This window comes from Manis javanica, chromosome 10, assembly GCF_040802235.1.
Source record: "Manis javanica isolate MJ-LG chromosome 10, MJ_LKY, whole genome shotgun sequence".
Classification (NCBI taxonomy): Eukaryota; Metazoa; Chordata; class Mammalia; order Pholidota; family Manidae; genus Manis; species Manis javanica.
Window position 1 is genome coordinate 26,755,241 of NC_133165.1, and position 27,662 is coordinate 26,782,902.

At 51.7% G+C, this 27,662-nt stretch overlaps 1 protein-coding gene across 7 annotated transcripts; it reads left to right on the plus strand.

The window, feature by feature from the left end:
- Positions 1-26,762, plus strand: BRAT1 (BRCA1 associated ATM activator 1). Of its 7 annotated transcripts, none has more exons than XM_037008283.2 (14): positions 1-171; positions 16,615-16,763; positions 18,466-18,620; positions 20,357-20,504; positions 20,965-21,337; positions 21,611-21,727; positions 22,775-22,866; positions 23,569-23,687; positions 23,765-23,951; positions 24,175-24,248; positions 24,939-25,047; positions 25,145-25,243; positions 25,384-25,559; positions 25,859-26,762. In XM_037008283.2, the coding sequence occupies exons 2-14, from the start codon at positions 16,631-16,633 to the stop codon at positions 26,555-26,557; spliced, it is 2,481 nt and encodes an 826-aa protein (XP_036864178.2). In that variant the 5' UTR covers positions 1-171; positions 16,615-16,630; the 3' UTR covers positions 26,558-26,762. The 7 variants fall into 7 exon arrangements, with proteins under 7 accessions (XP_036864178.2, XP_017495412.3, XP_017495410.3 ...); XM_017639923.3 differs by lacking the exon at positions 1-171 and adding an exon at positions 15,706-15,818; XM_017639921.3 differs by lacking the exon at positions 1-171 and adding an exon at positions 15,729-16,347 and having other exon boundaries at positions 20,360-20,504.
- Positions 26,763-27,662: the final 900 nt, after the last annotated feature.

The window sequence follows — 27,662 nt, forward strand, 5'->3', positions numbered from 1 at the left end:
CCCGCGGAGCTGGCGGCCGGAGCCCACGTGAAGATCTGCCAGCGCTCCGAGGGCGCCGAGCGCGTCGCCACCCTGTACAGCACCCGGGACCGCATCCCCGTGTACTCGGCGCTCCGCGGCGAGCGCCCCGCGGCCGAAGGCGCTGCGCCCCGCTGGCTGCTGGAGCCCCAGGTAAGCGGGGCGGCTCCCGAGCCGGGCGCTGGGCTGGGCTCCAGGGGCGCTCGGCGGCCACCGCGAGGGGGTCGGGCGGGGAAAGGCGGCGCCCGGCCAGATAACGCGGGTTGCGGGTCCATAGCTCCGGGGGTTACAGCTTATCTCGCCCCCTGGCAAGGCACGGCCGGGGCTTAGCTGTCTGCGAGCCTTGGCGTAAAGCCGCTGGGGCCGGGGGTTCCCAGGGGGAGGTGGCGCTCCCTACACTCCAGCACGCCCATCTGCAGTGTCTCATTCATTTCCTGAACAGCGGAAGGCGTGGCACAGGGGTCTCTGTTTCTGGCAGACCGTTCCGATCAGCAGAAAGCCTCGGCTGCGAGCTCTTGGCCTTGGCGCAGGTCATTGCCACAATTCTGTGGGACTGGGTAGGTGGGTGGGCACTTTCATTCGCATTTTACGCAAGAGGAGATCAAGGCTGGGGGAATGGGGCGAAGAGACTGTGAAAGACAGCGTAGTTGGTGAGAACAGGGTGGGTCTTTGCGCGAGAAGTTCACTGCGCTTCATGCTATGGGAAAGGCCTTCCGCAGAGGCCATCTGAGCCTGAAAACCCTTCCATCCTGCACATGACATGGGTAAATTCGATCTGAAGTTGAGTGAGGACTTTTAAAATGAAGGTATAGAGTTTTAGAAATGCAACGGGATTCTTACAAATTGTACGGAAACACTATCTCTAACTCATGTGAAGACAACCAGTTTTTCCTGACACTTGGAAATCATGTCACTTTAGGGTGCTGTGTTCTGTCCTGTCTGGTGAGAGCGAGCAAACTCCCCGAAGGCCTCCAGAGGTCCTACCGCACTCGCCTTAATGCTCCCTGCCCCGCCGCTGCTCAGCCAGCCTCTCCTCCAGGGCGCTGTCAGGGCTGCCCTCCTGCCTGCTGCCCACCTCCCACACCTGCTCCAGCGGCCAAGGCTGCCCTCGCCGGGGGAGGAGCTGACCCACCCAGCTCGCCCCGCCCAGTCTTGACGGCCACAGCTTCCCAGGACCAGATGCGCGGGCAGGAGACCGCCTTTCCGGGGCTTCATTCAGAGCCTCTGCGCTGTAATCTCTGTAATCCCATTCAGTTATTTCTAGCTCTTGGAGCTTGGCCAGTTCTTAGGCAATCTCAGTCTCCTCACCTCCTCCACATCCATTCCAGCTCCCTTACCTGTCGATGCTAGGACCTCTCAAAGCATGTGTGTAAATAGTACACACTTAAGACATTTATTAGCCTGAAGTTACTTTGCCCTCAACTGCACCCCTAGAGCTCTCTGCATATCCCCCAGCTCAATATGCATTGGGCCTATGAAGAAAACACTATCTGGTCCTTTCTCCTCAAGGATCTCATGCATGGCTTGAGGAGACAGACCACACATGTGAGGGAGACATGGGAATGCATGTAAAACAAATTTCACTTAAATTCAGAGCACATTTAGTAATCATCTACTGTGCTCCACTGATGTGAGCAGGAGAACAGAAAGAGTGTGGCTCTTGAAGTCACAGGCTCCCTGGTGTGCGGGTGAAGCGTGCTGGGTGGAGAGGTGGCAAGGCATGGGATTTAGAGCCACACTGTGTGAGTGCAAGCGTCAGTTCCTACACTGACTAGCTATAAACGTGGACCTGCATTGACTAGCTGTAAACTTGGGCAGGTTAATTTGTAGATAATAACAGGGTGATTTAGAGGATTAAACGAGTTAGTCTATCTAAAGTTCTCTGAGAGGTGCCTGGCACATAAGTACTAACTGTTATCATGACATAAGCAAAAAACTCATAATTTAGTAAAGGGAAACAAAGTCCTATTAGATTTAATCTATCTTGGAGGTGCTAGGGGAAGCCTTAGGCTGGGGTGACCTCTGTGCTGTGCCTAGAAGGATGAGGCGGAGTCAGAAGGGAGAATAGACAGAGGAGGACATTCCAGGCAGAGGGAGCATCATGGGTGAGAAATGCAGATTCAGGAATTAGCGGGTAGGGAGTGGTTGGAACAGGTAAGCTAATGCAAGTGCGGAGGTTAGTCTACTCAAGTGTCCAGAGCAAAGGGGCATGATGGAAGGGAGCAGTCGGCATGAAGGAATGAAGGATTAAGGAGACTGCAGGGAGGCAGAGCACAAACTTTAGGGATGAAATTTGAAGGAACAACAAAAGAGCAGGATTCTGCAGAGAGGAAGTGGATAGAACCGAGTCACACAGGCAGCAGAGCCCCTGGACCCCTGGGTAGGGGCGGGGGGGGGGTGCAGGCAATGAGGAGGGGACTGCAGAGATGAAGAGAGGAAATAGTTCCAAATGGCAGCTTGGGAGGTGAGACGAGCAGCAGTTTGGAAAAGAACAGGGGCCATAGCACCTTGCCGAGGAGGTCAGAATTGTGGAGGGGCTTGTGTCCACCGTCCTCGGGTACAGTCAGCCAGGAGCTGAGGATCTGGTGGGGAAGGAGGGAGGAGGTGGAGGAGGAGGGAGGAGAAGCTGCAGTGAGGGGCAGTGGGGCTTTGGAGCACAATGTGGCAAACTTCACCTCTGCTGCCCACTCCCTGAGGCAGCCAGGGGCCCACTGAGCCAGATGCTCAGGGCTCAAAGTGGACTTTTGGCTGCTTCAGAGCACTTTGTAACGCTGAGTCACCTGGTGCCCACACCTTTTTATGAGGTCAGCGTTACCAAGAGTCCCCACAGAGAGGGAAGGAAGAGGCAGGAGACCACAGGAGCTTGGTGCCTGCCTCTGGTAATGAGCCAGGCAGGGCTGCACTGGCCCTGGGCTCCCAAAGTCCTAGTCAGCAGCTTTCACAGCTGCCTGCAGTTTTCCTCTGAAAAAAATTCCTAAATCAAAGATGACAGAAATTAGTCACTCTTGTGCTTAAAACCTTTAACGTGTTGGCTTCCCATCCCCCAGCTCAAAGTCCATCCTGCAGAATAAAGTTTACAAGGCCCTCTATATCCTGGCCTCAGCTCCAGGCTTGTTTTTCACTCCTCCTCTCCATCACATGTTATGTTCTAACATTATCCAGCTGCCCAGAGTACCTCTCATAAACCATACTGTTTGTCATGTCTTGTGCTGACATGACATGCTCATGCTGACTTCTTTCTACACTGCTCCAATCCTCCCCCTTCCATCCTCCCCCATTCCTCCACTGCTGAGGCTTCATCTCTTCCAGAAAGAACTGCCCACCCAAGCTGGGTCCACCTCTTAGCGCTCCTAGGGTTTGTCTGGTTTTGTACTTAGCGCATTGTTTTGTAGTTACCTGCCTATGTGTCTGTCTCCCTCCCCAGTGTGCCCCTTGAGAGCTGAGAACTGAGTCTTACTCATGCTTTCATTCCTGGTGCCTAGGACAAGGAAAGCATTCAGTGAGTGTTAAATAAAATAATTTGATGGTAAGGCTAATCAGGGAAGCAGTGGTGAAATGTTTTGCATGAGCACATGAGCTGTTTTGATGGGAGCTGTCTTGGTGGGAGCTGCCTTGGTGGGAAGCTTACCGCTGCAGAAGCTCGCCCCTTAGCTGGCCAGCAGCCACTGTTACAAACACATGCCTTATGCAGAGATGGGACCTTCCTCTAGGTCTACCCCTCATTTCTAGCTTTGGCTCTGGGGACCACCCCAAATGATTTAGATCTCTCCTCTGGATAATAGCTCTTTAGTCTCAGAGATAGGATCCCATATAGCAAGCTAAGTAACTTTAAATTCTTCCAATCCTATTTTCCTGATCTGTTTATTATAGGCAACAACAGTGTTTAACTTCACAGAATAGTTGTGATAAAGATAGCACACGTAAGCATGAGGCGTAGTACCTGGAATGGGCCAAGATCCTGGTAAATATGAATGTGTATACTTTAGATCTTACTCTAATAGGTGTTAGACATACCCAAATACACACACACACACACACACACACACACACACACACACACACACACACACACATGAATGGATATTGGATGAGATAGGTGATTCCTACAATTCAACAAATCTCTCCTAAAATGTAAAATATCCATTTATGTATCCTCTCAAATGCTAGGCCTATGTTCACATTCATGTAATAGTTATTTAGAAAGTGCACAGCGAGAGATTGCATGAATGGAAGATTGGATGGATGGGTGAAAGCGTTTAGGTGACTGAATTGAAAACAAAACACAAACAGGTGGCAGGGATACCCCCTCCCTCCCAGTCCGGGGCAACTGAGAGGTGCGTGGTCACAACACAGTGAGCAATTGTGTGCCGATCTGTTGTGCTGAGCCTGGGTAGGGCTGGGAGGCATCTTACCCCAGGGGATGGTTCCAGAGTCACTTACTCAGAGTTTCTTCTTAACTGGGTTACAAACAGCAAAAGCAGGAGTCACATGGGCCACCCTTCACTGCATTTTTCTCCTTTTCTGGCCTATTCTTCCTCTTTGAATTTGTTGTTTCCATGTGACCATGGTCATTCTCAGGAGTGAGTTAAGTTCAGAACATTTGAGGGGCATTTTTGTCCTGCGACAGTCCCTTGGTGGCAGATCTGTGCACCATTCTTTCAGCTCAGACTTACATTTGGATAGTCCAGAAAAGGAACTGCCATGTGTTGATTACTTGCTATGTTTGAGAGTCTTCACAAATAAACTCTTCCATGTAATTCTAGGTCTGTGTTTTATAGTTTAGGAAACCGAGTATTGAGTGGTTAAATGACATCCAAGATCACTCAGCTGTGAGATGGCAGAGGCTGGATTGGAGCTTCTGACCGTCTGGCTCCAAAACTCTTCGCCCTCTTTCTACTCTCTTGTGCTGTCTTCTCATTACGGTGTCAGTGTTTTCTCTTACAATTCCAAATTGGCACACTAGATTTGTTGTTTCATTTTCATTTTACCAAACTAATCCAGATTTTTGGATGATTTATGGCTTTGCTTTTAACACACCATTCTAAAATTCCCAGCTTCAGAGGGTCATTAGCTCAGTTATTAGCTCATGGTGACTGAATGGAGCATTCCTTGAGGAATACAGATTTTACTCTTTGGGCTTCAAATTTCTCTTCTTTTTAAGCTCTGCAAGTGAAAATATGAGAGAATAAATCCTCCCACTTGCCAGTAGCTTCTGCTTCCAGTGATATGGTCTTGCTCCTAGAATTACTGTTAGCTCAAGAATGTTTTCTTCTTCAAATTGCTTATCATATCTCCTGAATGGTCCTGTGCCCTTTGGGTTGCATAGAAATTGACTTCTATGACAGCAATGATTTGTTGCCTGCTGATATATCTGTTTGGCCACTGAAATAATAAATAAAAAAGAAACAATCTCATGGGGTGAACAAAAAATATAAGCACTATTTAGTATTCCAGTCATGCTTTTATTCACCCAGTGCCTGACAGAAGTGTGGCTCAATCAAAAGAGGTCAAGCTGAGGGCATTTTATAGTTTTAATAAAAGCTGAAGATGTGGGTACATCTCATTTTGTAGAGCAAACAAGATGGCTGGAATAGTATTTGAAAATATAAACTAGATCACATGTTTTAATTGACTTGTGCCTTAATTTTAGGGAGCATTGGTCTTGAGTTTTGATTGGCCTTCAGTTGGTAAGAACACCTAATGTAACAGAGGCCTGGGCTTCTGTCAATTTATTTACTAAATCAACAAATATTTATTTGAGCTTCTGCTACATGTCAGGCACTATTCTAGGCCCTGAAAATAGAGCAGTGAATTAAACTGAAAAAATACCTACTCTCATGGGGCTTAATATCTAATAATGGACACAGGTGATAAAATAAATAAATAAAAAGCATATTCAATAGCAAAAAGTTCAAAAGAGAAAAATGAAGCAAGGCAGGATGATATGAGCTATCAGGGAAAAGGTGAAGGTTTGACAGGGCTCCTGGGAAGCCGTCACTGTGGAGGACACTTTGTGCACAGACCTGAAGTGAGTGGCACAGTCAGTCACGCATGTATGGGGAGAATGCTCCAGGCAGGGGGAGCAGTCAGTGCAGAGGCCCTGAGGCATGAGCATTCCTCATGTTTGAGAAGAGACGGGTGTAGCTAAAGAAGGGTATGTGAGCAGAGTAGCAGGAGATGAGGTCAGAGAGGTGAGCTGGGGGGTCACGTCGGGCCTTCTGGACTAGTAAGAAATTTGGCTTTTTGTCCATGTGAGACAGGCAGCCATTGTGCTGGCTTTGAGCAGATGGTTTTGATGTGATCTGACTCATATTTTAATAGGATTATTTGGGGTGCTGCATGAAGAATAGAATAGTATGGGTTCAAGGGCAAAAGCAGAGAGACCAGACAGGAAGTTTCAATAACCTGGCAATGGTGGCTTGGAGCAGGGCAGTGACAGTCTAGTTCTGGATGTATTTTGAAGAGTCAAGAGTCTTTTGGGTGAGAGAAAGGGAGGAGTCACAGGTGACCTCAAGGACTTTGGCCAGAACAACTGGGAGGATGGAGTGGCCAAGAAGGTGAGCCTACGAAAGGAGGAACTGGTGTGCTAGCTATGCTGAGTGACAGGAGCCTTCACACATTCAACAGAGCTTCAGATGGTGGTCTAGAGCTCCCTGGGTCCTTACCACATACAGGGCGCTCTTCTGGGCATTTCTTCACATGTAATCTCACTAATCCTCACAACAGCCATAGGAGATGGGGGCTGTAATTGTCTTCTGTAGCGGAGGAAACTGAGGCGCAGAGAGATTAAAGTACTATTCCACATTCACACAGCTAGGAAGTGTTGGAATGAGGGTTTGAGCCTGGGCTGTGTGACGCCAGAGAGCACATGGACCTGCCTCTGTTGTCAGACCTGTGAATGTGTGGAGAGAGCTCCTGTTTAAATCTGCCGAATAAAGCTCCTCCTTTGAAAGTTCACATGCTCATTTAACAGGATTTTCTAGAGCGGAAAATAGTCCCAGCACCACAGCCACATCTGGTGAGCGCCAGAGGCTTACAGCCTCCAGGTGTGCTTTGCTGTGTGCTCCCTGTGTGCTGCCCTGGGCTGAGGGGCCTGCTGCCCCACTTTGCATTCTTGCTCTGTTCTAATCTGCCAGGAGCACTTCCTGTGGTCATGTAAGCAGACACACTCCTTAAGGCACCAGACTAGGGTGGAGGGGGATGGATCATCTAAAACTTTGTCAAGCAACAAGTACTACATGGCAGGGCTAGGGGAGGGGTCTTGCATCTGGGGGGCCATAGAGCTCTTGCTGCTGGAGGTGGTTGGGTGCCACACATGAGCCTCAGGATAGCCCATCTCCTGACCAGATGCCAGTTGCCCGAGGCACCCAGATGCCAGATGCACCCAACCTGGTTCTCCAGGGAAGTAAAGTCAGCTGAACCCAGCGCTTTCTGAGATTTAGTAACTCAGTCGTGCAATAAGCCGTGCTTTGGGACCAGAAGAGGGCTCTGTGCTCCAACAGAGAATACTCCACCTCCTCGCAGGTGCAGAAATTCCCTTTTCCTTTATGACTGTCAATAAGCTGAAGTCCTTCTGTGCAGATTCTTAGTGTGCATCTTAGGTGATCTGGCTTCAACCCAACTTGGTAAGTGGGCCTTCCCTCTGTCTGGGAGGTGGCAGCATTACTTTAAGAAATCTCATTATCATTATCTTACTACTTATACCTGAGGGAAGATGTTATTCCGTATCATATCAGTTTGTTGATTGAATTGGCCAGGATGTATGATTGAACAGAGACCATGTAAGGAAATGGCCACTTTGTTTGTTTCTAAAATTGGGCCTCCACTGTAGTCTTAGAACACATGGAAGCATGGAGAAAGGAAAGGCGTGGTTTATGAACCATAAAAGTTTTATTCTCATCCTTCTATCTCTATTGACTCTGGAGCCATGGTACCTGGGATAACATCAACTGCCTCTTTCTTGGCTGAGGGGACCGTTAGAGATGGTTGATGACCTTGCATCTGCACTTCCCTTGGACAGACTTCACCCCCTTTATCCCTGCCATCTGCCTTTCTGTTCATATAAAGATACGTCCTTATCGAGGTCCCAAGACCTGCCTCGGCTGTCTCCCATTCCTCTCCCGGTCTTAGCTGGTGTCTTGCACATTGCCAGGCCTTTACCTCTGGCCACTTGTGCTTGCTTCAGAGTCTTGTTTTGTTAATTTCCCACGTTTGCTCCCATCATAGGGCCGTTGTACCTGCTGGGTCTCTGTTGTTTTTGTCTTCCATGTATTCCCAGCTAGGTAAACTGCCCACAGTACTCTCTTGTAGCACGGACATACCTTTCTTTGCTACCATGTTGCAGTTATGTATTTATTTCTGCCACTAATTAAGTGCCACCCAGCGGGACTCTAGTTCTGTAGGGACAGGCCAAGGGCTGCTGTTGCTCTGATGTTCATTGTCTAAAGTGGGGACAAGCAAACTTCTTCTGCAGAAGGCCAAACACTAAATATTTTAGGCTTTGTGGGCCATATAGTCTCTGTTGCAAATACTCAGCAGGACTCTTTTAACATTAAAAGAGCCACACACGATTCATAAACAAATGCATGTGGCTGTGTTCCAGTGGAATTTTATTTATGAAAACAGGTAGTAGGCTGGATTTGGTTCACAGGCTGTATTTTGCCAATCCCTGCTCTGGCATACTGCCAGCACTTAGTAAGTGATTAACAAATGTTTGTTGAATGTTGAGCATTCAGTAAATAAGGAGTGAACAGCAATGGTGAACTTTTTTATTTTTTATTTTTTATTAAGGTATGATTGATATACACTCTTATGAAGGTTTCACATGAAAAAACAATGTGGTTACTACATTTACCCATATCATCAAGTCCCCACCCATAGCCCAATGCAGTCACTGTCCATCAGTGTAGCAAGTTGCCAGAGATCCACTATGTCCCTTCTCTGTGCTACACTGTTCTCCCCGTGATCCCCCACACCATATGTACTAAACATAATACCCCTCAATTCCCTTCTCCCTCCCTCCCCACCCGCCCTTCCACACCCCTCCCCTTTGGTAACCACTAGTTCACCCCTGGAGTCTCTGAGTCTGCTGCCATTTTGTTCCTTCAGTTCTGCTTCATTGTTATACTCCACAAATGAGGGAAATCATTTGGCATTTGTCTTTCTCTGCCGGGCTTATTTCACTGAGCATAATGTTCTCTAGCTCCATTCATGTTGTTGCAAATGGTAGGATTTGTTTCTTTCTTATGGCTGAATAGTATTCCATTGTATATATGTACTACATCTTCTTTATCCATTCATCTACAGATGGACACTTAGGTTGCCTCCATATCTTGGCCGTTGTAAAAAATGCTGTGATGAACATAGGGGTGCATATGTCTTTTTGAATCTGAGAAGTTGTATTCTTTCGGTATATTCCAAGAAGTGGGATTCCAGGGTCAAATGGTATTTCTATTTTTAGTTTTTTGAGGAACCTCCATACTGCTTTCCACAATGGTTGAACTAGTTTACATTCCCACCAGCAGTGTAGGAGGGTTCCCCTTTCTCCGCATCCTCACCAACATTTGTTGTTCTTAGTCTTTTTGATGCTGGCCATCCTTACTGGTGTGAGGTGATATCTCATTGTGGTTTTAATTTGCATTTCCCTGATGATTAGTAATATGGAGCATTTTTTCATGTGTCTGTTGGCCATCTGAATTTCTTCTTTGGAGAAGCAATGGTGAAATTTGAAAGCTGTGTAATCCCATTCCTACGAGAGCACAATAGCCCTCTATCTAGACCTACAGATGGTTTTGAACTAATCTTTTTAATGTGATTATTTGTAATATTTAGGGTTTTTTAGGATTTTAAAAGTAATATACACTATGGTAATATTTTTTTAAGCTATTTGGAAGTTATAAAGAAGACCCCAGTTCTCACAGATAATCAACCTTCAGAGTTTGTGTGTGGGGGGGGTGCATGCGCTAACATTCCAAAAATTTCCATCATGCCTAGAAGACACATGTGTGCTCTCACACTCCTTATTGTCGTCACAAGGCTCAGCACGCTTTGGACTCTGAGAAGCCACATCTAACAAGCCCGTCAAACAACCATCACAACCATGGAGGGGGAGATTGAAGAGACTCTGGATGAGTGAATTTGCTTATAAACATGAACAATGTATTTCATTTAGAGATAGAAGACTTCAACTGCCAAGTGTATCTCAGCACATTTTCCCTCCAAGTCTGTAACATGTATAATGCAGATGGCTTGAAGTAATCCTTCCTGCTTTGCCTGTCTTGTGTCCCTGAGCCCAGTATGGGCTGCCCTGTCACAGTAAGTGGCAGAGTGACAGATACCCTCATTTCTGATCTGATTTTCTGTTACTAAGCCCTGCTGCCACACAGTCTCACCTTTAGAGGAACTTAAAGAAGAGCAACATTGATAAAACTCAGGAGAAAAGTTCAAAGAAATGGGAATGATTTTGCCTGGGGTAAAATTTACTAGCTTCAAATAATATTTACTACACAATATTGAGAAGCTGATGCTGCCTCTTTTGTGCTTAAGACCAGAGGTCATAAGCCTTAATAGCTCTAGGAGGCTTTAGTTTGGATGCAAATAAACCATTTCCTGACCGAATTATTATGCTGTGAAAAAAGATCCAAGGGCAGTCCAGTCGCCTTCTCTGATGATCTTTAAAATGAAGGTAAACTTGGCCTGTTGGCTTTGGAGACAGAATATCTACTACAGCCGTCATCCTGTATGGAGACAGGTTCTGAGACTGAGACTTTCCCAGCTTTTAGATGAGGGTAATTTCATACCTGCATTGACAGGGGGTACCTGCAGGCTGCACGTCCACATAAGGGACTCACTGATGAGCTGGTTACTGATTCTAGGACCATTCTGCTCCTCACTCCTGGCACAGCTCAGTGTCTCTGTGTTCCCTCTCATTCCTTTACATAATAAATGTGGTCACAGCCAATCAGAGACAAGACTTTATCAGAAATGTTCTCTTCTTCAGCAATGAACTGGACTTTAAGAGGTAGGCATGGAATTACAGGGATCTTCAGCGGCCCAGAAACAAGCCCATGCTGTTTATTGTCTGTTCATTCATTTTTCATTCCAGGTTAAGAAATCTAGAATTTAATTGTGGTAAAGGATGAGTGGGGAGACACCCAGCTACTTTTATCAGTGTGTCATTATCATCAGCATCAAAACCATTTATTAAGTTCTGAGGACTAAGCCAAGAAATAGGAGTTTGAGATATGGTCTGGAACAAGACCCGGTCCCTGCCTGTGATGCTGGGGTTCTTGTTTGCGGAGCCGAAGAATGAGCTTCACAAACAGTCAGGGTAGGAGAGCAAGGTACAGGCTTTTACTTAGAGATAAAGTGAAAGGACAGAGCTCCCGCTCACGCCAGGAGGGGACAAGAGAGTCCGTAGTGGTGCATTGTCTAGGGGGTTTTATAGGCAGGTGAGGATTTTTTGAGAACATGAAAAAACTTAGGGGTGTGGACTTGTTAAGTGGTCTCTGAATATTTAGAATTAACTTAACACAAGCAACTTCCTCTGATGATTTCTCCCTGAGATACCAGCATCTTGGTCGGGGGCATATGAAACAAGGCCACCTGCTCAGCCTCCAAGGTGGGCTGAGACATTGTTTGCTAAAGAGTAAGTGAAGAATTTTTAACGTCTTAACTTCTTGGGTATTAAAATGCAATCTTATCTTTAAAGTGGAATCCTTCCTGCCTTTTACTGTGTTGTGTATGCCTGGGCTTACTTGCTAAATTAGTTGCCCAGTTTGCAAAATCACTTCATCAGATCTGAAGGAGAAAGACAGCACATAGGCCTGGGCCTTTTAGTATGCTAAAGAGAACATTACACATGATTATAAATGGTTAGCATAATAAAACATGTGCTACTCTTCTTTATCTGGGGAACATTAACTGATTTTACTGAAGAATGATTCTAGAGCTCAATGTTTAACATAGAGTTTTAGCAGGGGGGTTTCCTTGCATGTAGTTACATTGCTCTGACTGCAAATATCCTGCCCTGCCCCCTCCAGAGGCCCTCACCTACTCTGACTACATCCACGGTCCCTGTCTCACCTGCAGGTGTCTTCTTACTTAATTGGGAAGGAAGAACATGACCAAAAAGGAGTGGTTTACATGACTCTCCCCTGTTAGACTGTTAGCCCTGAAGGGGCAAGGACTGAGCATGCAGAAAATGAGTTTTGTCCAGAGACAAAATTAGGTTGAGTCCCAGCTGTCATTCACCAGCTTGTGACCTTGGAAATGTTCCTGAATCTCATGGAGCTCAGTTCCCCATCTGTGGCATGGGGCTAATAAATCATCCCCATCCTACGGATGAGTTAGGAACATTCAGTATGTCAGTGTGTGCAGAAGGTACTTTGCATCACTAAGCACTCAACACATATACTAAGCATATTCAAGGAATAAACAACCCTTTGCTTCCCAGACCGTTCCTGCCTTAGACGCAACCAGGATAAAAGCTTGCACGGCTGACCCAGTGCAATCACTGAAATGGTTCCCCGGCCTGTGCTGGGAAAGCGAGAGGTCAGACTTAAAGGGGCTCAAACAGGAGGAGGAGTAGCCAGGCTGGGCCAAGCGGCACGCAGGACAACCGACATGCAGGACAACCAGCACTTTGTCAATGCTGTGCCCACCTTTAACAAAAAGAAGGGCTCCAGTGACAAATTTCAAGCCCTTTTTGACACAGGCTTTCTCCAGTAAAGCTGCTTTGCCCAGTCCAAAGGTAGGCAGGCGAACTGAAACCCCACAAACCTGCCACACGGCCGCGTTACCCGTCATGTGACTCCTGGGAGATGACTTCTTAGCCCCTTTGTTCCCAGGATTTCGTTCAGGTGTCTAAGGTTCCATGGCTACAGGGTCTCTGCCCTGATTCCCACAGGGGGCTTCCTGGGTTCCGCTGAGAATAGGACGGCTGATACTTCAGGCTTTCGGCACACGAATCACAAGCCTACCCAGGCTTCTCTGGGTGAAGGGCAGGGCTATTGTGACACATCCTGGTAGCTTCATGAGACAGGAACAGAGGCCTCAAACCAGAGCTGGGAAACTTAGAGACCAAATGGTCCCAGGGTCTTCGGGGTCTTTCTCCCACCTTCCTCTGTTTTCCTTTATCCTGTTCTTCTGTTTTCCCATCAGTCAGCCTGGCTGCCAGTCCTGAACTGTGCCTCGCAGCCTTCACACCCTGACTTTGTCAGCCTCTGAGTTTCTTGGGTTGAAAACCCAAGGAGCCATCCAGTTGATCACCCCTTGTAGTAACTGGCAAGGAGGTTGGTAGGAGGGGGTCGTGTGGTGAGAAATGCTGCCCTTTTAGATCTGTCAGAAATACCTGGTTAAGTTAGAAGTAGAAGTTCACTGTGGCAAATTGACTGACAAGGGTTGATACACCTGGTGGTTCGCTGGGAGAGCACAGAGTGGGCAGCCACATTGGAGTACTCAAGGGCCCCTCACTACCGGACAGAGCCTGCCCTGTGTACCCACTGTGCACGCAATCCACACTGCAAAGGCCCTGAGGTGGATGTGGTCGCCCAGGTCTGGGTGAACCGGCATCCTGGGGAAGATCTCACTGAGGTCGCATGAACCACAGTCCTGGCAGGGAACAGATCAAACTCTCAAAGTAGTTTGACCAACAGAAGTGAGTGAAGAAACTATAGAGAATTCAGGGAGTCAGTGAGGTACAGTTAAGTGGTAGGGCCCAGTCCTAGCTGGGCTTCATACAGGTCTCCAAAGGCATCCACTCTTCCTCTTCATCCTGCCACCTGACATTTATTATCTACAAGAACATTCCATGTCAAGAACGTAAGCCTTCTTAGGCAGGGCTTTGTTTTGTTCACACTGTATCTCTGTCCCTTGGAATAGGGTCTGGCACAGAGCAGGTGCTCATACAGTAGGTGTGGGCATGCAGCGAGTCATGTAGCTTCTCTGTGCTGCTGTTTTCTTAAATATAAAGTGGAAGAAAGGGTTGCTGTGAGGATCAATGAGTCAATATCTGTAATTAGTACAGCTGCCCCTCCCAGAGTGAGTGCAATGTGAGGAGGTGTTATTACCGGGGAAAGAATGGAGTCCTTACACTGCAGAATAGTATGGTACAGTTGAAGGGATGCCTGGTTAGTGTTCTAGTTCTGTCACCAACATCTCCTATGGGTCCATAGCTCTCTTCTCAGGTGCCTCGTCTGAACAACAAAGGGTTGTTCAAAGGCTGACTCCCCACAAATGAGGAAAACTGAACTGGTTAGTGGTTTAGGTGCCCAGATTTTGTAATCTGGCCACCAGAATTGTCTTTGAAAGGCAAATCTTGCTAGGCCATTCACCTGCTTAACAACTTGCATTTGCTTCCTTGGGGCATTGTCCACATGGCAAACAAGGGCTTTTGCTACCTAAACTATGTGTACCTCTCGCTCTCTGCCTTTCCTACTTCTGCTGTTTCAGTTACATTCTCCCATTTAACTATAGGGACAGTATATGTCCACAACCTTTTATCCGCCCTTCTGAATTCTAAAAACTTCTGAAAACCTTTCAAAATTCTTTGTCGGCAAAATTTGTTCTGACCTCGACTACTTTGTTGACAAAAATCTGAGCTGAGGCTGTTTACAGTGTTTATTTATTCCATTTGAGTGTATATTAATGTGTTTCACTCTGGGACAACTATTAACTCATTTAATTAAGGCATGCTGCATCAGACCTTGCTAGGATTGTAATCTTACATACAGTGTATATGTACCATGTAACTTCTCCATAATCTGAACAATTCTGAATTCTAAACCACTTGTCCCTACAAGTTTCAGGTAAGAAATTGTGGATCTGTGTAATATGGCATTAAACTCTGGAGGCAGATTGCTTTGGTGCAACCCGCCATCAGTGAGACCTTAGGAGCTGTCTCTCCATGCCTCAGTTTCTTTATCGGAGGGGATGGTAACACTACCCACCCTCCAAGAGTTACTGCTGAACCACCTGAATTTGTGTTAAGTGAAACATCTGGCACAGTGCTCTAGGATCTTTCCCCCCACAGCGGTCCAATTACGCATATTAGCAGGGAGGGATGTTGTTTTAAGTGGTTCCGCCGTCAAAGTTTTTACTTCCCTTATTTTAATACCCACAGGAATTCTATTTCCTAATATACACCTTGTGTTTCCCCCTAAATCATGCTGAAAAACTAACGCTTTGGGAAGATAAGACTTGTTTTTTTTCTGCCCTAAGTGAGGGGAATGGCCACTAGAGACTCAAAGAGGGATGTGGGAGAAGACTTGTTTTTAATCCATTAGCCTTGAGAAGCTGCTGCACAGAGCTGAGGGTCCCTGAGGGCTGTTTTGAGGTCAAAGAACCAAAGGCTTTGCCTCAGTGACCGGTTCGCCCCCTTCAGGCACGGGGTTCCGCGGCCGGCAAGGCCACGCCCCTTCCCGTCACAGCCCCTCCCCTTCCCTCGGAAGCCCCGCTTTCCTGACAGGGCCCGCCCTACGTTTGGGCATGTACCACTGAGCGTCGGGGGGTGGGAGTGATGGGTCGGACTGACCGATTTGGCGCCAGTCTGTCTCCAATGCCTTTTAGCTTGATCCCGTCCCACAACTCTGTGTTCTCTGGGCTCCCAGGGTGGCCTTCGGGAGAGCTTTCACGGCTTTCACGCCCGACGTCCTAGTGCTCTCCCCCTTCTGACCCGGCTGGTGGCGCGGTCCGGGGCGGGACCTGCAGCGGGGGCGAGGCCTCGGCGGCGGACTGGCGCGGAGCGGCTGAGGCGCGCGCGGGGAGGCGCTAGGTGGCAGCGGCGGCTAGGAGAAGTCGGGGTCCGGTTGGGGATCCGGTTGGGAGTCGCGGGAGGGGTCGAGGGGCGAGCCGGGGAGCAGCCTGGGGTCAGTGCGTGCGGCCTGGGCTGGTTTCGGCCCAATCGCGGCCGGAGTCTCGCTCCCCTCAGCATCCTCCTGACGGTCCGGCAGCGGGGTCGCAGGGAAGGCTCCTAGCGCAGGACCGGGCCTTGCGCGGACTGACAGACGCACGCCCCTGACCCCGGCACTCAGAGGCACCTCAGCTCCCTCGAGAGCCTCCCCGACCGCACACCGACGGGCCCCCCTCACCCCTCTCAGACCGCCCCTCCGGGAGGGACAGGCCGAGTACAGGGCTTCCCCATCCGCACACCGTTGGCTGCAGGGCTGTGGGGTGCAGATGTGCTGATCCGAAGAGGGACAGACAGGAATTTCCGACCCGCCCTGAGATGCTCCTCTTCCGTACGTGTGGCTGTCCCCGAAAGCCCGCACACGCCTGACTCTGGCCCACCGGCAGCGTGGGTGCCATGCCGTCCCCCGACCAGAATCCAAGGTTGGCAGGCCTTGAGCTCCTAAGACCTTGTGGTTTACCTCGTGGACTCCTTTGTTTCCAGGGCGGCCAAGACCCGGGGCCCTGCTTGCTCTTGACCACCTCCAGCCCCACCCTGGTTGAGGCTTTGCAACCATCCTGCTGCTCCCAGCTTCCCTCTGGGGACTGTGGTCTTCCAGCCGCCTGGCCTGAGCTGAAAGTTCTGGGGCCTAAGGAGGCCTGCGGGCTGCCTGTGACCAGGGTGGCTAGAGTCAGACATTTGCTTTGCAGGATCCCCTGCCTAGCCATGGACCCAGAGTGTTCCCAGCAACTCCCGGCTCTCTGTGCCGTTCTGACAGACCCCAGGCAGCCCGTGACAGATGACACCTGTTTGGAGAAACTGTTGGACTGGTTTAAATCAATAACTGAAGCAGGTAAAGGTAGGGGTGCTGCTGTTGACTGTTGCCCAGAGGCTGGAAGGAACACAGGGCTCCCCTGTCCTGGGGAAGGGGTGTCCATCTGGTGTCCTTCCATTACCTTCTGACGATTCCTCTGGCTAATGGGGGACACGGCAGGCTGAAGCTGGAGGGAATGGAGTGATCAGGAGAGCTTGAGGGTCTTAGCTCACTGCAGCGTGGCTCACTCTAGATGACCGCAGAGGCCTAGATAGACTAATTTTCTTGTCCTCTCATCCCCCAGCCTGAACTCTTTTTCCCCTGTTTTGCATGATGAAAAAAAAAAAAGAACCTAGTCTCCATACTTGTGCCTTAGCTTGAGTTTATTTGTTCAAGCCCACTGTATTCTTGCTAATTCATTTGCTTAATTGTTACTGAGAGACAAGTGAGAATCTTACATGTGGCTTCAACAACTTTGAAATTCTTTTTTTCCTCTTTTTTTTTTGAAGCAAGGTCAGGTACATGCAGGCTCAGACTGTTACATCTTCTGGCATTTGTCTCTTTGAACACTGACTTACTAATAGTGCTCTTTTCTTTAAAGTTGGCGCTGTCTGTTGGGGCTCTCACTGCAGCCATTTGATTTTGCCTCCTGCATCTCCTCAGCGCTTTCCTCCAAGCCTCTGTACTCACTTGTAACTTCTTAGAACAGTGTATTGCCAGCCTTCTGCTCTTCATTTAATCTGAGCAGCTCTTTTTTCTAACAGTTTAATCTGTTGCATTTGAGCCTATTTTCACCGTATTCTTTGGTATTAAATTTCCTGTGCCTTGTCTTTGCTCCTTTTCTCCTTTTCAGCCCTCCATTGGATTAATAAAACTTGTTGTTTTTTTTTTATCTTTCTTTTTCAGGATTTGAACCCATACATTTTGCTTATATTCTTGAGTGGTCGCCCTTACACACACACTGGATTTTAAATGGTTGAAAGTAAATCAGCATGTCTATCCTCCGTTCCAGAAATACAAGGCTCTCCAGGCACCTGAACTCCATTGGGCACTATCTTCTGTGTTACTGTTGTCTGGTGTCCTGATTCTGTTTTGTTTTAAAATCCTTCAAAGTTGCTTATTTTTAATTTTTGAACTCAGCACTTTCCCAGATTTGCCCCTGTGCTATTTTCCTTGCTGCTTCTTTCTCCTTTGTTCTCTTTCCTTCTTCCTGAACCATATTATTTGGTAGTTCCTTCAACAAGGGCCTCTCAACGGACATCCCTCCTAGCCTTTGCTCCAAGTTGCCCCTTTCCCTACCAGTGCTATGACGACAGCATAGTTGAGGACAGGAATTTCAGGTGCCGTGTCTGGAAAGGCATGCCTTTTCTGCTATACTGCTTTGCATCGAGTAGTCTGTTTAAGAAAAAATTATCCGCCTGAGAGATAAAAACGGGCTTCTGCTCTAGTTTGCATTGCTTTTTCATAATCAGCGAGACAGAACATCTTTCCAGGCTTCTGCTTATCTATATTTCCTGTCCATGTTCCTTACCTGGATAGTCAAGGTGTTGGCTTTCTAGTCTGTTCCCCTGCATTGAATTAAAATGATGAATCCTTTGTTGTGATTGTTGCCAACATTTTCTCCCAGCTAGACTGCTGAGTCTGGTAGCTTGTGAGAAAGGGGGTCTGGGAGTCCCTAGAATGATCCTGCATGGAGATGTGATTGTCGTGCCCCTGCTGACACGCTCCCTGGCTGGCCTGTCTTCAGGGTCCAGCCTCCTGTTATTACAGGAGAATCCCTGCCTGGTAGAGCTGCTGTTCCACATGCTGAAACCCCAGGACCTGAGTCCCAGAGTCCTCTCCTTCTTGCTCCGCCTCGCAGGGGTATTTGCCTCCCAGGAGAACTGCTTCCAGTATCTTCAGGTGAGCCTGCTTCCTCCCACCTGAGTGACCCGCTGAGGAGTGGGAGGCTTTCTCTCCTACAGGTGCACAAAGCTGTAGTGGCTGTCGTGACCCCTCAGTCTCCAACACCTGGCTTGCCCCATGCCTTGACTTGTACAAGGTTTTATTCCTGAGTGTACCCCCCTTTTAAAAATTCACAAGGAATGATGTTGGGCCAAGGTGTAAACTCCTGGGAATAAGACTCTGCGGACACTTACTGCTGGATGGGTTTGTCCAGGTTCATGAGTCCCTGAGCCTCAGTCTCCTGTGACAAGAGTCGAGAATCATGCCTGTCTCATGGTGTTGTTGCCTGCGGGAGCCCAGACCAGTGTAGTGCCGAGTCCTGGGCATGAGTGAACAGAATTCCTGCAGAACATGGCATCCTGGAGACACTCCAGATGTCTCCCTGCTCTGTGCGCCCTGGGACAGCATTTGTTAAGCGATGGCTGACACATGCCTGCTCGGCCCTGCCAGTCATAGTGATGGCACCTCATGGAGCCTCACCAGGGACACGAAGGCACACCCACTTTCTCTGCCTCCTGTGCCAAAAGCCCTGGGAAAGCCATGCTGTGGTAGAGTCTCTTAGAGCGAGAACAGTAGTGAGGGGGTGTGTCCTTCCAGGCAATTTAGAGTGCCATTCATGCATGCTCCTCGGTTCAGCAAGGCAGACTCCCCAGGGACCCAGCCCAGCACCAACTTGCTGTGGGACAGACTCCCCACCACGCTCTGTGGCAGCTCACTACACTGAAGCATGTTCTAGGCCAAAGCTTCATGCTGCTGTCCTCGTGTGTAGTAATCCTGTATGTGTGGTGCTTTGCAGTGTATAGAGCACTTCAGAGTTTGCAGAGTTGCTTTCCTACACAAGGAAGCAGGGAGGGCGCAATCTAAGAATCCCACAGGTCTGGCAGAATGCACACTAGGCCAGTTTCAGTGGTCTGCCACATGGCCTGCTTCTTTAAAAGTAAATTCTAAATGCCAAGCAAATGGTTCTTCTGGCTTTGTTGATCTCTTGGGTATTTCCCAGTCCCCACCCCTGTGTCTGCATTTCCAAGGCTGGCCACAGCTTTGGCAGCTTGAAAGGCCACTGACTGCCCTTTATTCTGGTAGCCTGTCCCCTCTGTGCAGGGACGAGGGACATGGGCCAGGTATGGGCTTGGAGTTGCAAGGGAAAGGCTGCTCTCCTCTCTCTGGGCCCCTGGCACAGGGTCAGCCTCCTGTTCCTTTTCTGCCTGCCCCTTTACAGAGTTTGGGTGGCCTTGCAGCCCCAAGGGCCTCTCATGGGCCCTCTGCTCAGTACCAGCCCTGTCTGCTAGGGACTGTCGTCAGGGGACACTCAGACTACTCAAGGCAGGATACTGAGCCTGTGTACCTCCCACTGGCTACAGGTTGTCCCCGGGGGGAGCTGTAACTCTGGGGGGATCTCCCTCAGGTGACAGATCCCACAGAGGCCTCCCCTGGGAGCTGCAGGCAGCAGGCACCCCTTGGGCTTCTGGCTGATGTAGAGTTAGACTCTTACCCTTGAGTGACTGGAGCGCCTCCGAGGTCCCAGGGCCCCCCATATCACCTCAGAAGCATAGCTGCCCCCAGACCCTTTGTATCAGCAGCTCATGAGAAAGTTCCCCAGAGAAGAGCCTCAAGCAGCCGTGAACAGGAGAGAAGCCCTCTGGTCTGCCCATGCCCTGGGAACATGCCCTCGTCACCCCTTCTGTGCTTCCCAGCAGGAGGAATTGCTGCCGCAACTCTTTGGGGAGGCAGGACCCCGTGGGGGAACAGCCTGGACTGCCCCGACTGTGCGCAGCGGCTGGATGCAGGGCCTGCGGTCCCTGGCTCAGCACCCAAGTGCCCTGCCCTTCCTGGCCAACTGCGGTGAGTTCCTGCCCACCTCCATCGGCCTGTGGCCCTGCAGTGCCTGATTTGTGCTCCCGTGGAAGTCACTACACCTTGCTGGCCTCGGCTTCCCATCTGTTACAGTGGCTGTGATATCACAGAGCTGTTGTGAGGAACATGCGGGGTGCCCAGGAATTACGATGTCCTTTGGCTTATAGGTCAGAACCAGTAGCTGGGCTGTCTTTGAAACGAACTAGAAAGAATAAGCTTCCAAGGGTCTGAGCGGCTCACCTCTCATTCCAGCTCCTTTGCCTCTGAGTGGAGGGGAGGCTGGGGCCCCAGTGGTGCCTCCTGCACTTTGCCGTGTCCAGGCACTTGCCCCGTGGTCCTGAGGCCTGACGATGGAAGCCACTCAGTGGTTTTAGCATCTGTGCCATCTACCACGGTTCTCTGCAGCTGAACCCTGTTCTCCTCTCTCCCTGCCCATCCCCTCCCCTAGGTGCCGTTGACACCATCTTCTCCCTGCAGGGAGATTCCAGCCTGTTTGTGGCCTCAGCAGCTGGACAGCTCCTGGTGCACATCCTGGGCTTGTCCATGCAAGGCCCAGGCGAGAAACACCCTAGCCCACAGGCTTGTGACTGGCCAGCATGTGCCCAGAAGATTGTGGGTCACATCGAAGAGTCCCTGCATGCCACAGCCGCCCCGCAGGTCACGCAGGCTCTGAACGCCCTGACCACCGCATTCGGGCACTGCCACAGCCCTTGGACGCAAGCCCTCTGGGTGCGGCTGAGCCCCTGCGTGGCCTCTCTGCTTGAGAAAGACCCCATCCCAGCTGCACACTCGCTTGTGGATCTCCTCCTCAGCATGGCCCGGTCAGGTCCCCCAGGGCGCAGCTGGGGGCAGGCAGGAGTTGGGGGGTGCTCGTTTCCCTCAGAAGTTGTAGGGCAGCTGTTACATGTGGGGCCGTGTCTCCCTGGCTCCCCCAGGGCTCTAACTAAGGAACCACAGGGATCAGAAAGGCCGTACACCTGGGAAAGACCCCCGCCTCAGCTGAGCACGCCAGGCGCCGGGGCAGTGGCAGGCCTGTTGGGCACCGTGTGGACAGATCAGAGGAGTAACTCTTTTGTCGGGGTCCTTCTCTGCAGGTCCCCTGTGCTGAGTTCTGGCTGTGGCCTATGGGAGACTTTGGCACAAACTCTGAGCCGCCTGAACCCTGCCCAAGCAGGGCCCCTGGCCATGGGGATCCTGACTCTACAGGACTGGTGAGGACTGGGACCCACTGTGGGGGCAGGTGGAGAGATCTCAGGCTTGGTCCTGGCAGTCAGGGAATTCCAGGGAACTCTGGAAACCAGAGAACAGGCAGCCATGCAGGGCGTGGCTGGGCAGTCTGTGGGTTATGGCCAAGGCATTAGTACAGGCTGCACTTCTGCCCTCTCTTTAGTGAGAATAAGTTCTCTGGACAAAAGCTTTATAGGCTCCCCAGAGCTAAAAGACTCTTGGAGTTGCCCTCTGCCCGCCTCCCTAGTGGCCTTAGCTGTGGATCCTGGGCCACCATGGGGTACACCAGGGGGGTACTAGGGGCTGTGGGATGGTGGAGGGGAACCTGGTAGGCAGGAGTGGCTGGACAGCATCCTGGAGGGAGATGGATGTGCGGCGCCACCTGGAAGGATGCGTGGCAGCCAGAGAGATGGGAGGACTGAAGAAGGCATTTCAGGGTTCTGGACAGATGAGAGCTGGTCGTGCCAGCCCAGGTTGGGGGTGAGAGTCGCCTCGGGACCCACTCCCCAGAGGGAGTATGATGCCAGCCAGCTCTGGGCTGCAGGTTTCCAGGTATTCAGAGAGAGAGAGAGAGAATAGTCCAGAGGGGCAGGGAAAGGATTGGGCAGCCTGTCTGAAAGGAGACCTCTGCTGGCTTGGCCTCCCACCCCGCCCTGGGCCCAGGCACGTGAGTGAGGTCATCTTCCAGTACGTGGTGCCTCAGTCAAGATAGCTGAGCAGATGAGGCCCGGGGCACCCCCTGGAAGCTGGGACTCCTGCCTCGTGGCCCTGGGCAGGCACTCCCTGTTGTAGCTGGTGTGACTGGGCCTTTTGGGGTGCTTCTGGGGCTCAGGGAGGTCCTTTCTAGCAGCTTCCATGGGGTGCCACACACATTGCCTGAGTGTGGATCACGGTGCCTGTAGGGAAGCTGTTGCCCAAGGTGGTGTCCAGACCCCAGCACCAGCCCTTTGCCTGGACTTGCTGGGCATGTTGGCTGGGCAGCCAGTTTGCTTCTGGTTGGGGAGCAGCTCTCACCATGTCTCTGTCCTCAGTCCACAGGCCCTGAGGGCCCAGGCCTTGGGCATCCTCCTCCAGCCGCTGGCCTGTGTCCTGAAAGCTGCTGTTCAGGCCCCTAGGTCCCCAGGTATGCTGCATGAGAAGGGATGTGCTTTCTAGCAGCTTCCATGGGGTCCCTGAACTAATCCCAAGGGTCAAGGCCAGCCAAAGGGCAGTGGGCTACCTACTCATCACTCGAACTGGGAGTGACTGTGGCCAGAGTGTAGGCTGTCATCCCAGATGGGACTGCCCCTCACATATTCAGGTCCTGACCCTGGAGTCAGTGGGCACCATCACCCCCTGTGGTGCCTGGGGCAACTGGACTTCAGCCCTGGCCCGGCCTAGGCAGTCAGTGGTAGTGGGCCTGGGCCACATGGTGGTGCCAGGCTAGAACAGCTTGAGGCCTGGCTCTCACCCTCCTGGACCCGTCCCGGAACCTGTGGCAGGAGAGCAGGCCACCCCTGGGTGACTTGTCTTGCTTTAGCTGCACGATGGGTCAGGGATCAGAGAAGGAGACCCCTTAGCACCCCTGTGTCGATTGTAAGGAGAACCTCCTGGCTGGTGGGAGGGGACCCAACAGCAGACTGCAGAGACAGCTGGCCTTTGATTGTTGAGGAGCCCTGCACATAGGCTCAGACTCCATCTGTCCAGTCACATGTCAGCCTGGACGAGTCGCCCATCCAGAACCTCCAATCTGGTCTCTGACATGAGCCGCAGCTGGGGCCTGTGACAGGTGGCGAGACCACATGGGAGGTGCCCGCTAAGGGACTGTCTCTGGCTCGACTTCCAGGCTTGCTGGACGGGACCGAGGGTGACTTGGTGGCAGTGGACATGCTCCTCTCCTCCAGGTCGGCCTGTGTGGGGCTCCTGTGCCGGACACTGGCCCACCTGGAGTTGCTGCAGCCGCTGGTAGGTGTGGCCCTGGAGCACGTGCATAGCAGCCCCTGGTTATTGGCCTGTACTGACCATCCTCCCTCCTCCCCCAGCTCCAGTGCCCCGCACCCTGGCCTCAGGCACCCATGCTTTGGGCCGTGGTAACAATACTGCGGTTCTGCAATGGCTCGGCATCCCCCGCCTCTGACGTGGGGGGCCATCTGTGTGCCATCCTGGTGGGGTGTGTCCGGGTCCAGCAGGCGGCCCTGGATTTCCTGGGGATGCTGTCTCAGGAGCCAGGTGAGTGAGTGCCTTCTCTCAGCTTGGGTGTTGGGCGAGCCCTGCAAGCCACACTTCCTTGGGGCTCAGGTGTCGCGGGGCCCCGCCCTCTGCATGTCTTCTCTGGGGCAGGGGAGGGACTGCGGACTGGTGGGACTGCCCTCTACTTTCCTTGGATTGACACACTGCTGCACTGGGGGCGGCTGGGGTGCGAGGTCAGGGTGTTTCATCCCATGTGTCTCAGGCCCCCAAGAGCTGGTGGCGCCGGTGTTTGCCATCCTCCTGGAATACCTCACGAGCCCCGACTCCAGCCCCACGGTACAGGCATGGGGTGCAGGGGGTGGGGGGTATAGGAGGCAGAGGTGGGGCCACCTGCAGGTCTCTTGGAACAAGGCCTTCAGTGGGCCAGAGTTGCTTCTTAAAGTGAGTTTTGAGGGGCTGCATGGGGTTTGGTATAGGGCCTGGCCTTGGTGAGGATGGCAGCGCTGGGCTGTGGGAAGTGGGGACAGGCTCCCATCGTCTTAGAGGGGATCCTGGGCAAGAGAGGTGAACTGGTGCAGGAGGCCCCATGCTGGGGTCTGACCTCTTACTGATGTTCTCTGCAAATGAGTCCATTCCTGTAGCCCCTGGCTGAGTCGGGCCTGAGTAGAATAAAACCCACGTGGCCACTGAGCAGGTAGTGGGGACATCTGGGTGATCTGGCAGTTTCCTGGGGCTCTAAGGAAAAGGCGCCCTGGGTAGTTCTTGGGTCCTGTGAAGGAACCCCACTTCCCTGGTAGTGGGGGTCCTGGCCAGAGGTGCCTCCTTTCTCTCCCTCATATTCCGGGGCACCAGTTCTGCCACTTCCAGATTATTTTGCTGCTTACAAATGAAGCCCAGCGGCTCTTTTCCCTGCACCTGTGTCCATTGTTCACCCCAGACCAGGGGCAGGAGTACAGGGGCACAGGCAGGGCAGGTGGGCCAGCTGCCCCTCGCCCTGGCCCTGCAGCCCCGCTTCGCCCATGCCAGGTTCTGAAGAAGGCCTTCCAGGCCTCTCTCAAGTGGTTCCTGAGCTCACCCACAACCACAACTCCCAGCTGCTGTGACCTGGACCCCTGCACCCAGGTGTTCCTTGGAGGTAATCCCTGCACCTCCTGGGCAAACTGAGGGAGTCGGAGTGGGTGGGGCCGGGATGGGGTGATGCTGTGACTGCTGCTGTGCACCCCCTACTGCAGACCTGCTCCCCGTGCTGCAGAAGCGCCTGTGCAGCCCCTGCTGGGAGGTGCGGGACTCCAGCCTCGAGTTCCTGACCCAGATGGTCCAGCACTGGGGCGGTGAGTGTGGCTGGGACACCTGTGGGAGGGCCTGCCCAGCCTTGGCTCCATGGTCTCCTGCTGGCTGCCGCTGTGGGAGTGAGGGGGGGCTGTGGGCTCAGCCCTTGGTCACCGCCAGTTGTGGCCACTTGGACCCCCAGGGCAGGCTGGCTTCAGACTCGCCCTGCACACTTCAGAGGTACCTGAGCTCGCCATGCAGCTCCTGCAAGACCCTGAGAGTTATGTCCGTGCAAGTGCCGTGACCACCGCAGGGCAGCTCTCTAGCTGGGGGCTGTATGCTGCTCCCCCCAGCCCTGAGCACCCAGGAGGCCAGCAGGTAGGAGGGGGTGGCTCCCTGGCCACATAGCCCACACCCAGCAGCTGTCCTGATACCCGGGGACAAGTGGGTCAGTCCCCCAGGCATGGGCAGTCCGGGGTCAGGGCTGTTGGGTGTGGTCACCTCCATTTGGCAGATGAGCACATGGAGGGCCAAAGAGCACATGGCCTGAAAGCCCAAGCAGAGTAAGCCCCAGATGTGCGTGGCTGTCTCACAGGGCCTCTCCCTGCAGCGCCCCCCTGCTCTGGGCCCAAGCCCCGCCCTCTCTGGCCCTGCTCACCCTCTGATTTGTCCTTCAGGACAGCCTGCTCACAGAGCTTCTGCACATCCTCACCACAGACTCGGAGGGCTTCCCCCGGAGGGCCGTCATGCAGGTGTTCACTGAGTGGCTGAGGGACGGCCATGTGGACGTGGCTAAGGACACTGAGCGGTTTGTGGCCAGGGTGCTCCAGGTAGCAAGCCGGGACCTGGACTGGGAGGTCCGGGCCCAGGCCCTTGAGTTGGCACTGGTGTTCCTGGCCCAGACGCTGGGCCAGCCTAGCTCTTGCTGTCCCTATGCTGTGGCCACTCCTGAGGCAGCGCCTCCTGGACTGCTGCCTGAGGCCCTGCAGCCACTCTGCCGAGTCCGGCTCTTTGAGTTTGTCTTTCGAGCCTTGTTTGACTGTGACCGACCCGTGGCCCAGAAGTCCTGTGACCTCCTCCTCTTCCTAAGGGCCAGGGCTACTCCCTGTAGCAGCTTGCAGGAGGCAGGGGGCAGCCCTGACGTGGCCTCTGTGCAGGCTGCCCTGCAGAGGTGGCAGGCAGGTGAGCAGGGCCAGCCCTTGGGGAACCTGGAGCCTCAGGCCGTGATGGCTGTGCTGAGGTCTGTGGACCTGGAGGGACTTCGGGGTGCGCTGGCCGAGAGCAGCGACCATGTGGAGAAGAGCCCTCAATCGCTCCTGCAGGACCTGCTAGCCATGGTGGGCGTCCTGGGGAAGAATGAGGCTGACTGCTACTGAGGCGCTCAGTGGGGTCCTCCCTGGGCCCCCAGCACTGCACCGTGTCCCTTCCTAGGGACCCTGTAGACTTGAGGGCTCTAGCCCAGCCTGGATACACAAGGCCCTCCAGGACGCTGGGACCAGGAAAGACCAGCTAAGTTAGTCCTGCATTTTGATGTATTAAAGTGGCTTATTTTCTACTCAAAATAAATGGTATTTGATAGTGCCACTGAGTCAGTGCTGTGTTCTAAAACTGCCTGGGGACAGTCCCTCGGCCCAGTGGGGTCTGTAGAAGATTCTGAGGGGCCCCTCTGCAGGACAGCCACGTGCTTCACAGGTATGTGTTGGGGTGGGTCTCTAGTTGGACCCCACTGTGCCCCAGGGACAGCCAAGCAACCAAGGGCAGACAACTCAGGCTGGCTCTGGCCCCTCCAGTAGTGACTCCAGGTTACCGAGGCCAGCTTCTAGCTTCTGAACTCCCAGGATCGCCCCAAGCTTGTGGCAGTTCAAAGCCCACCATCTCCACTAAGCAGACAGGTAATACCAGTGGTAATGCCAGGAGGGCTGAGCTCCAGGCTGGTCCCAGGAAGACCAGACAGCTACACCAGTCCCAGCTCTGCCTCGTCTAGGCCATGTGAGCCTGGGTGTGTCACTTCCTCTTGGAACCTCGTTGTTTGTCTTTAAAAGGGATTCTACCATTTCCCTGCCAGAGGTAAGTGTCCTCACATTCTAAAGCACCTAGCATTGTTGAAGAAATCGCAAGAGAAATTTAAAAATATTTTCAGGTAAATGAAAATGAAGATACAACCTCTCCAAATATGGAGCAGAAGCAATGCGGAGAGGAAAGTTTATAGCATTAAATGCATGTATTAGAGAAGAAACATCTAGAGTCAATCTAAGCCTCCACTGTACAAAACTAGAAAAAAGAAAAGCAACATAAATCCAAAGTAAGTAGAAGAAAAGAACAGTAAAGATTAGAGCAGAAATCAGTGAAATTGAAAACAGGACATCAATAGAGAAAATCGTCTAAACCAAAGGCTGGTTCTATAGAGATATCAGTAAAATCTATAAGCTGCTACCAGGCCATCTAAGGTAAGAGGACACAAATTACACTAGAAATGAAAGA

What these genes read in the sequence shown, in the direction of transcription:
- BRAT1 (XM_017639920.3), top strand. Translation starts at nt 16,322, where the DNA reads ATGCCGTCCCCCGACCAGAATCCAAG. An exon ending in TCCCCCGACCAGAATCCAAG is followed by an intron (nt 16,348 to 16,614) that starts GTTGGCAGGCCT and finishes TTTGCTTTGCAG; the next exon opens with GATCCCCTGCCTAGCCATGG. An exon ending in GATGCTGTCTCAGGAGCCAG is followed by an intron (nt 23,952 to 24,174) that starts GTGAGTGAGTGC and finishes CATGTGTCTCAG; the next exon opens with GCCCCCAAGAGCTGGTGGCG.